The sequence below is a fragment of the Conger conger genome, chromosome 9 (genome assembly GCF_963514075.1).
Source record: "Conger conger chromosome 9, fConCon1.1, whole genome shotgun sequence".
In the NCBI taxonomy this organism is placed as follows: domain Eukaryota; kingdom Metazoa; phylum Chordata; class Actinopteri; order Anguilliformes; family Congridae; genus Conger; species Conger conger.
This window is the reverse complement of record NC_083768.1, coordinates 42,092,973-42,103,390: the sequence shown is the minus strand read 5'-3', so window position 1 is coordinate 42,103,390 and position 10,418 is coordinate 42,092,973. Positions and strand designations below refer to the sequence as shown.

Here is a 10,418-nt window from a genome sequence, read left to right as displayed (position 1 = left end):
TCCGCATTCCAAATGCATACAGGTCACGTCCATAAGAAATGCTAAGAAGAGGCACATAATGCAATATAAAAGTTCTGCATTGGCTGAAGAGGGGGGGGGGGAGGTGCCGGGCATGCTCATGGAGGGGGGGGGGGGGGGGGAGAGTTGCCAGGGCCCAGTGTGACCGTACTATGGCCCGGCTCCAGAAGCTTTGCAGGGTAGGCGGGGAGGAACGGGCGGAGCCCTCGGACGGTGTGCGAGAGGAAACCACACCCCTCCGTGCTCCGCAGCCGTGTAGCGTGAGGAGAGCAGGCTGCCCTGAGGCCGGGTCCAAAGCGATTCCGCCTCGTAGCGAACGATCGCGCGACTTCACGCATGAAACTTTCTCCCATCTGCACGCGGTCCGAACATTGAATGAACGCACTCTGAAATCAGTGGCACAAAATGAGCCCCGAAAGCGGAAGGAGAGGTTCTGGACGGGTATCGTCAGACCCCCCCCCTTCATTGCTTTTCCTCCCCCTCTGTGAAGCCCGCCTGGCCAATCGGTGGCATTCATTGTTCAGGTAATTGTAAAGAGAACCAGGGCTGGATTGGGATTCAAGGGTAACGCACGATGAGCACGGCTGTAATTGGATAAACGGAATGAGGCTGCGGTGTGGTGTCATGGTTACGGTCAGGCAAATTGGGGAGTTATGCAGCAAGCTCGATTCTGGGGGTGAACGTCGCAACTTTGAGTGCGTGACGTTGCCTGGACTACTTCAGTTCATATCCGGCTGTATCAATGGGGACTGGTAGTTAAACTGGTGTATTTATCCAAAGCACTTCATAACGAATGCCTCTCATTCTTCCGGACTCACACCACCGGCAACCAGCTGCCACACAAGACACCGAGATTGGGTGTTGGGTTTCTCGCTCAGGGATGTTCTGGCACTCAGGGCGGGGGATCAAACAGACAACAAGGCGCTCTTACCTCCTGAGGTTGTCGCCCCTTCGGTTGGTATGCCTCGTAACATTCTGTGGGTGGAAGTTCCTGCTAGGCTGGTGAATAAAACTACTCGAGCTAGTTCCACAAGAACAGAGTCTTTGAATGGAGCTCCACACTGACCCAACTATGCCCTTACAGCCAAACAATAAGGTCCTCGCAACTCACTTCCCTTTATTTCACCGTAATGAGCGAATCCCTTTGTTGTAGTTTTTTTTTGTTTTTGTTTGTAGAGCTCTTGTGCAACCCCTGAGTCATTTTGCCCGGTCACTATGGCAACGACAGAGCCGCAGAGGAGGAGCAGGACGTGCTTCCTGTGATAGGCCCATAAACAGGAAGTGCATTGTCTGGCTTTCCTGCAGGCTGTATTTATCCAATGGACAGCTGTGTGGCACAGTGACCCCTGTACCTGGGGGAGGGGCCTGCCCTGAGGTGGGTGGGTCCTTTATGCAGAGGGGCGGATCCTGACCTCAGCTTGTCTCCTGATTGGGGGATTTCACCCTCCTTACTCCAGTATAACAAAATTTCTAAATGGCACCCAAATGAGTCCAGAATAAGCTCTCAAGCATTATTTGGAAGATGCCTGTTAAGAAAAAGCTTTAGTCCTGAGCTGATTAAAATGATGCTGTGTACTCTTATCTTAACCACCGGAACAGTTCAATGAATTCGAGAAATGCTTGAGGGTGGGCAAAAGGGTCCATCACAAGCAAAGAGCTGAAAATGCAGTGTCGTCCTGTAGTCCTCAGTGCAGTGTCGTCCTGTAGTCCTCAGTGCAGTGTCGTCCTGTAGTCCTCAGTGCAGTGTCGTCCTGTAGTCCTCAGTGCAGTGTCGTCCTGTAGTCCTCAGTGCAGTGTAGTGTTGGGAGAGAGACTGGACGAGAGGAGTGCGTTTAAAACCTGGAAGCAGCGTTGCTTTTTTTTTTTAATTCAATTTTGATATTTCAGTTCAGTTTTGTATGGTCTCATCCAGAGCACTTTGCTTTTCTTTTTATATTTATATATATATACACACACAACAATTTACACCGCTTTACCACCCAAGTTAAGTATTTTTCTGGGTGGAAGTATAGATTTATAGTGATTAATTGTTTATACACAAGATTATCATCAACGGTCCTGCAGTCAAAACTTGTCCAAAAAAAATCCAATGGCATAATGACAGAACTTAGGTGAATGCTCACACACACACACACACACACACACACACACACACACACACACACACACACAAATAGAGCAACCTGTTTGTTCCTCAACACAGGATTACATGGTGAAATATGTTACTTCATGCATAGTCTGTTGGTGTCCAGTTACATTCATGGTGAAAGAGTTTGTCTCCAGCCAGACCAAAGCCGAACTCTTTCCCCGTAAGCCTTTTGTCCAGAAGGTGGCATGGTTCACACAGTTCAGATAATTATGCAATTTTCACAGCTGTTTTTATTCTTTTTTTAAAAATTCAAGCTACAGTTTTATTTAGACGGCAGTTGGTAGATCTGCACTGTGTCACCTTCTCAGTACACGGTACAACATTCCCAGGTCTGCGCTGAAGGGAAAGGTAACCGTGGCGATGTTCCCCGGAGTGTGGTGGTGGTTTTGGAAGTGGGCAGGTCTAAACCTGGCTTATCAGCACTTCCATCTCAGCTGGAATTTTAAACGTTTTCACGAACCAACCCCCCGAAAATCATCATGTGTTCATCCGGCTTTGATGTTGAAATGTTCGTCTCTCGCCTGTGAGTAACCTCTGAGACTCTCTGAGGCACGCCATGTTCTGCACAGCTGTTCGGGCTGATTGCGGCCTGAAATTACCACACATTACATTACATTACATTACATTACTGGCATTTGGCAGACGCTCTTATCCAGAGCGACGTACAGTTGATTAGACTAGCAGGAGACAATCCTCCCCTGGAGCAATGCAGGGTTAAGGGCCTTGCAACCCTGGTCCTGGAGAGCCGCAGGGTGTGCTGGCTTTCGTCTCCACCTTAAAATAAGCAACCGATTCAGACCCAAGAAACCAGGTGAGGTGAGTTAACTGTGTAATCAACGGCTTTCATTGATCAATTAATGCCAAGTAATAACGAAAGCCAGCACACCCTGCGGCTCTCCAGGACCAGGGTTGCCGACCCCTGTCCTGGCGTATTCCCAGCGAAATGAATTGCTCAGTTTCCACAGGCATTGTGTTAATATTTATGGGTCGCTTGCTCTCTCCTTGGCCAAAGCACAACAAACTCTCTTCCTCCTTCCCTCTCTCTCCCTCTGTACGTCATTGTGCCTTTTTTATTCATTATGTCGGTTTCCCTGAGGTCGGCTCAGTGCTGCCTCCCCATCTCGTGTGTGTCTGTGTGTGTGTCTGTGTGTGTGTCTGTGTCTCACGTGTGCGCGTTTCCTTTTTCAGACTGCCTGAGTTGTGCCAAAGAGGAGAACGTCAAGATCCACTGCACCCTGGACCAGACCCTGATGGACCTCAACAGCTTCTGATCTGCGCACGCACGCACGCGCACACTCGCGCACACGCACACACGCACACGCACACACGCACACGCACACACACACGCGCGCACACACACACCCTTACACTCCCTCCCTCCATCCCTCTCTCTCTCTGCTGATTCAGTATGTTGGGGTAGAATTTGGGTTATTTGGAGGGTGGGGGAGGGGGGTGCAGGGGAGGACTTGTGTGGTGTAAGGGGGGGGGTTCCACAGTTTTTTTTTTTTTTTGTTTTTTTTTTTGTTTTTTTTCAGCACATTCCTTTTGTACACATTCCTATTCGCACCTCCCCCTCCCTGCTCTGCACCTCCCCCTCCTGGCCCTGCACCCCCTCCTGTCTCTGATCTGGGCCATTTGTCTCCATCCCTGATTTTCAGCTGCAAAGCCGTAAGGTTCACCAGCGAGCAGTAAATCACACCAGCGAGTAGCTAAAGGCCCACTCAGTAAGTTTGGCTGCTTATATATGCAGCTCACCAGCAAGTAGTTCAGTACAGAAGCGATTAACAAAGCTTAAGGGCTGTTGGGTTTTTGGCTGAGCCGCCCGATATTATCTCTCGTCACTTTAACGCTGCTTTTCTCCGGCTTCAAAACGGTTCTGCATTATCAATCCCACAATCCCACTGCCTGGCGTGCGGTTAGTTTCTCCTGCTCGGGGCGACGCTAACTGGCCCAACTGCCGTGCTCGAGAAAATACAGGAGAGAAACGCAATTAAATTTTGAGTTGTTACCGATATTTGTGAACGGGACAGTCCTTCACTGCATCCTGCCTGTCCAACAGGCTTTCCCTTTGTGGTAGCTTCACCCCTGCCAAATCCACACCCCCTCAGTTTACAACCCCTGTTCATGCCGCAGTGTCTGATCGTTTCTGTGGTTTGGTTTCAATCGGCAGCAAGTTAAGGCCTGGAGAACCGGTTGTGAACACCCTTTAGCCAATCAGTGACTTCAGAGAATCACAAGTGCTGAAGGACTACGAACAGACTACAAAAAAAACTACAAAGACTACAAAAACCAGCAGACACTGCTGCTCTAGAGGACTGGATTCTGACATGTGTTTTATACAGTGATGTTCTAGACGGAATAGATTTGATTCTGGACTACAGATGTATTTCTTATGAGGGAGACATGTTTTTCTCTAATTTTATATCTTTATATCATTGTTTTTGTCTTTGTTGTTGAGCCATTCTCTCAGAAATGAGCCCCCCACTCTCAAAATGGTTTGATAATATTTCACGGGTTTATCGCATCTGAACGGTCTGTTCCCTTTCTGGAGTCTGGTGGGTTGGTGTGCAACCAGGATTTTATTTGGGTCAGGAAATTTGGAAATTCAACAGGGATCATGTTTCAGCCAATCAGCAGCTGTCCTCTGGGCTGCAGTGACCCAATCGCATTTTCTGGAAGGGGTGACACAATAAGGGGGTGGGTTTTTGTGTCTTGATTCCGCTGCCAAGTATTGAGGGGCCCAATGAGAAATGAGATGAGAGGTCGTGTCTGCACCACACTTGTCTTCATTGATATTCTTTCAAGAAATGTTATACAGCAAACAAAAGTGAACTTCAGTGCTTAAAATTTATGGAACAAATAAAGGAATAAGATACGCGCTATAGTTTTAAACTGGAACCTTTTTTCTAACCTGTGTAATGGTGATTACAAAAAAGATGGAGTTTGTTTGTTTTTTAAATAAAGGATCATGGTTCATATCTGTGTGTGTTGGGCTGGTTTTCTGCGTGAGGCTGTGACGTTTGAGTGACCACCTGATCCGTGAATGAGTGACAGGAGCTGGACACACCCACTAGGTCAGTGAAGAGGGTTAAACTGTCCGCATTGCTGCTCACTTTTACTGTGTGAGCGGGAACGTGCGCACACAGTATCCACAACCAAGGGGTCCAGGAGGGCAACGAAGCAACGTGTAAGTAAATATCTAGCTAACGAGCTCCATTACAATCTTGGTTGTGGATCCGCCTTCCAATTAAACCTCCCATTGTTGCAGAAGAAGTTGGTAAGTACTGCAGGGTGTAGCAAGGGTTCGAAGTTATTATTGGCAGTGACGCAAACTCCATGTTCGGTTATAATAACGCACCAGCTGGTCTTTGCGGCACCGTTGGTGAGGATTTCTTAAACTTTGTTCAAAAACACAGGGCAAAAAAACCGTGTAGGCTCAAGTATCTGACAAAGTTCAATTGGCAGCTCTTAAATACCCCCTCCCCGCTCTTCCCATTGCTCCACACACCTAGATTTGCTAATTGCCGCAATTATTCAGCCAAGAGGTACGACATGGCTCAGGCAGTAAGAGCAGTCGTCTGGCAGTCGGAGGGTTGCCCGTTCGATCCCCCGCCCGGGCTGTGTCGCAGTGTCCCTGCGCAAGACACCTAACCCCCATATGCTCCTGACGAGCTGGTCGGGGCCTTGGGTGAATGGAGAAGCATCAATTGTACAGCGCTTTGGATAAAGGCACTATATAAGTGCCAGCCATTTGCCATTTACGACTAATTCGTGAAATCAGCTGGCTGAGTTCATGGGTGGATCATTTACATTTACATTTACATTTTAGTCATTTGGCAGACACTTTTAATCCAAAGCGACTTACAAGTGCATAGGTTCTACCATAAGTCAAAGCATCACATCCAGAAACTAGCAAAATACACAGGAAATGCTGTTCTAAACATAGTTGTCATCAGAAGAGCATTTTTTTTTTGGGGGGGGGTTAGACAAGGATAGGGATATCAGAAAGGAGGGGCAGGGGAAATCAGGAGGGAGGACTAAGGTAGAGTTTGAAAAGGTGGGTTTTGAGTCTGCGTCGAAATAGGGGGAGGGATTCTGCTGTTCTGACAGTGGTAGGCAAGTCATTCCACCACTGAGGAACCTGAACGGAAAACAGGCGTGAACGTGCAGCTCGACCGCCAGGTGCACGTAGAGAGGGAACCGTAAGGCGACCAGAGACCGGAGTGGTCTAGCTGGGGAGTAGGGAGTGATGAGGGATTGTATGTAAGGTGGGGCAGTCCCCTTAGCAGCCTGAAATGCCAACACTAGGGCCTGCGGCAATAGGAAGCCAGTGGAGGCCAATGAGAAGCGGCGGGTACGTTTGATTACGAATGTCGATGCATAACTACAGTGCAACGCTGTTGTGTTGGGAATGTATACAATTGAGTGCATGACCCTGCTCCTAAAATATACATTGCAGTTTGCTAAGCCGGAGTGTAACCATCTAGAGCGTTTCAACTGGAATGATAATTGATCAATTAACCATTTGATCGTAACAAACATGGAGGGCAACAAGCCTGCAACTCGGCGAGTCTGTTAGAAACTGTTTAAATATCGCATTAAGTGTGTAATTGCTGTAGAGAAAATAAAATCAAAGACCGTTTCATTGGAATATTTTTATTTCAACAATTTAAATGTTTTTGACACTTAGATGAAGATAAACATATTCGAAAAGTAAAACTGCCACACAACCTGTGCAATTTACCAATAGGTCTATACTTTGTTAAAATAATAGATCATGGTATGAAAACATTTTTTTTGTATAACATATGTGCATTTTTGTGTGTGTATAAATATGAATTGTATTCTAGAAGATCACTTTATTTGTAATTTGTTATAGTCATGTACTTTTGCGCTTATTCACAGAGTATATATGCATACTTGACCACAGCTTCCCAGGAATTATTTTTAGCAGTTGGTAGATGGACTTCGTCATTAGTCAGTTTGAACATATTTGTGCGTATATTAGCTTATCCCAGAGCCTATATTTAGATACCATCCCACACATCATACATAAACACCATAAATATGTTAGCATACATTTTAGGTTCTACTTGTTGCGCTTGTAACCAGTAGGTTTTAAGTTTGAGGTGACGGCATTACGTTTCTGTCTCTGAGCCTCTGCTGCGTACCTTTGGTTAATTACCCAGCTATTCAAATGGGTATCAATAAATTATTAAATAAAGATATAAATATATTAACTTATAAGACACTCTGCGTAAAAATGTGTGATACGCAAATTACTAAAAAGCAAATTGACAACTGGTTGTTCCTTTGGTTGTCAGTGAATACAGTACGTGTCTGTTTGGGGTAGATGGTTGCTGGCCTAAGTGCCGCTGGCTCCGGTGCGTTTGGCAAAGATCAGTACATGGGGTCGTTGTCGGACTTCCACGCTGGCACCGCCCCAGGTCGCATCCGGCCCCGCCCACCATAGAGACACGGCAGTTTGTGATTGGCCCGCATCACCACGGCGATGTTGCAGGAATCCGGCTTGCGCACCACCTCGCACCAATCTGGGTAATCCACCGGCTGTGAGCCACTAGGGTGCAGCAGAGAGACAAACAAAATCATCAGTCCACAGGACAATGGCGGTGTTGTAAGTCCGTTACAGATACTTAACATAAAATGCATAGTTTCATCACAATACTAAATTTCTTGTGGACATGCACAGTAGTAAGAACCTGGCTAGAGAGAAGTGGGGGGTGGACCATTGGAAAGAACTCATCATATAGTCCACCCCCCAAGGGACACAGAAGCCTCTCGGGAAAGTAAACCTGAGCGAAATGGACTTGCTTTCTTTACTATTTTTCCGTTTTTAAAATTCAACTTTGTTTCGTTGGATTAGATATTGATTTTGTCAAGTTTTGTAAAGTCTTTCTTATTTTTGTTATTTTCAGATCACCTTTTCTTAAAGTTTGTTTTCATTCCTTTGATGTCTTTGTCTCCTTAGTTTAAGTCCCTGTTTAAATGATTATTTTGTGTTAATCAGTGTGTTTTAAAAAAAAAGAAAAAGAATTTTAAAATGTAAAGAAATTATAAAAACCAATAAAACCACAATACTAAATTGCTGTCTTGACTTAAAGCCATTTAGCCAACAAATCTGTTCATATAAAAGGTACTGTAATTACTACATGGTAACCAAAATGAATAAAAATGCCATTTAATAAAAGCTCAGAGTCTGCACTTTGACCATGTATGAATTGTTTGATTACAGAGAAAATAAAATATTAAATCAGAATGACATGGTGACCCCACACTTTTGAACGGTAGTGTATATTGAAATAAGCGCTATTTTTAAAAATAAAGATTTGAATTATTGAGATTGCTGTGCCACATACAATATATAGTATTTCCCAATCATGAAAAAATATACACATTGAGAGAGTGAGAGAGAGAGAGAGATGCATTGTGGGATGGGGGTGCACTGTGTGGAAAGAGGGGGTACTCACTGCTCACAGCAGCCCACTCCAAACGGCTCCAGACAGACGCACTGGTAGCACTCCGCAGTCACCCAGCTCTCCCCCATCCCAAAAACCTGGTCCTGATGCTCACATTTTGCTGTAGGGCAATCAACAATGACAGGGTTTTAGATTAGCGCACACGCGCACACACAAAACTCCTATTCATACTCACTCTGTCAAACATAGCACGTGGACTGACCTTTTACTGCTAATGTTAACTCGTCAAATTGCATGTGCGCAAATCCTATTCAGTTCAGTGGCTTGAGCCCCTGGGGTGCTCATGGGAAATGTAGTCTTGAACCAATCTGACAGGTCTATACAAAGCCACAATTTGTTCCGACACATTCACGCAAAGAACATAGAAGATCGAATTGGTACGTGATTCATACATACACCCACAGACGCATACACACACATGCGCACGCGCACAGACACACAAATACAAAGGGACTCATGCCCCAGTACTCCGGATTTGCAGAGAACTTTCAGTTTTACAGTAATTCAGAATCAATTGTTGATTGTCAGTGCAATTTTGACCGGGAGTGTTAATTCTCGGTGTTGAAAGTCGGTGTTATTTCAGTGTGTTACTTCAGAGTGGTCCTACCTTTGGCGTTGAAGTAGCACTCCCCCCCGGTGTAGACGGACAGACAGGGCAGGACGGCCCCCAGCAGGCAGACCGTTGCCATGAGAACCTGCCTCTCTTTGTGCGCTCGCCACATCTCTCCCTGTGAAACCACGGCCGGCACAATGAGTTCCCCCCCTGCTCTCCACACTCTCGTCCTCTCCCTGTTCCCTCCATCTCTGCCCCTCTTTATTTTTGTTTCATAATTCAATCTATTTTTTAAATCTATTGTCAGCCGCTTTACAGCCTTTGTTTCTTCTGCGCTCTGTGGGCTTTCTGTCTCAATAAAGGGACCTTAAAAGTGAAACAATAAAAAACGTCTCGGCCTCTCTCTCTGTCTTTCTTAGAAAAAGATGTTGTCTCCTCTTCCTGACTTCCATCCCCCTGTTTTTTCCTCTTTTTGCTAAAAAAACCCCCTCAGCTTCATCTGTCTAATATTGTACTGGCCCCTCTGTGTGTTTCTATTCTGCTTTCTTGTCTCTTTCTTTCTTTCCTTCTCTATCTCTTCCCTTCCCCTCTTCCCTGTAGGAACCGGCCTTTTAGCAGCTGTTTAGCACATCTGTTTTCATTGGTCTGTGCCCTGTGACATCTCTTCCTCACCTTCTCCGCTTCTGTCCTCTCTCCATCCTCTCCTCTCCTGTGACTACTCTTTTCTGACTCTTCCCATCCCCACTTCTTCCTCATTAAGGCCCTTCCTCTTCCACCCACATCCCTCCATTTCCTCCAGAAATAAAAATCGAAGTTTCCTCACGGATTTTGGTTTTCTCCTCCGTCTGTTTGGGTTTCTCTCTCTCCTTCTCTTTCTCCTCCTCCTTCTTTGTTCAACCCCGTCAAGTGTCTGGACTACAGTGGCATATGCAAGCCCCTGATATTTATACTGACATTGCTCTCTCTCTCTTTCTCTCTCTCTCGCTATCTGTCTCTGAGACACTACTACCTCCCCCCCTCTTTCTGTAGCGCTTCTTTCATTCCCTTTCTTTCTTTCTCTTTCTCCCTCTTTCAGAGTATCTGTGCATACAGTGTGCGTTGACACAGATAACATTCTGACCACAGTACAGTTGGTTTCCCTTCTGCGTCTTACCGCTTCAAACATGTGCCTCTATTGCCAGCAGTAATTAGCAAAGGGATC

The 10,418-nt window shown here is 45.9% G+C and overlaps 2 protein-coding genes across 5 annotated transcripts in view; one reads left to right on the top strand and one right to left on the bottom strand.

The window, feature by feature from the left end:
• tpm3 (tropomyosin 3) overlaps positions 1 to 5,145 on the top strand; it is a 32,219-nt gene extending 27,074 nt beyond the window's left edge. For all 4 annotated transcript variants that reach the window (XM_061255749.1, XM_061255748.1, XM_061255753.1 and 1 more), the window contains one exon: positions 3,356 to 5,145. In XM_061255749.1, coding sequence (XP_061111733.1) covers positions 3,356 to 3,438 — 83 coding nt within the window. In that variant the 3' untranslated portion in view covers positions 3,439 to 5,145. The remainder of the gene's footprint in view (positions 1 to 3,355) is intronic.
• A 1,761-nt stretch (positions 5,146 to 6,906) lies between these two features.
• Positions 6,907 to 10,107, bottom strand: msmp2 (microseminoprotein, prostate associated 2). Its single transcript, XM_061256453.1, has 4 exons — positions 10,041 to 10,107; positions 9,272 to 9,392; positions 8,656 to 8,764; positions 6,907 to 7,745 (listed from the first exon to the last, which is right to left on the bottom strand). The coding sequence occupies exons 2-4, from the start codon at positions 9,384 to 9,386 to the stop codon at positions 7,568 to 7,570; spliced, it is 402 nt and encodes a 133-aa protein (XP_061112437.1). The 5' UTR covers positions 9,387 to 9,392; positions 10,041 to 10,107; the 3' UTR covers positions 6,907 to 7,567.
• Positions 10,108 to 10,418: the final 311 nt, after the last annotated feature.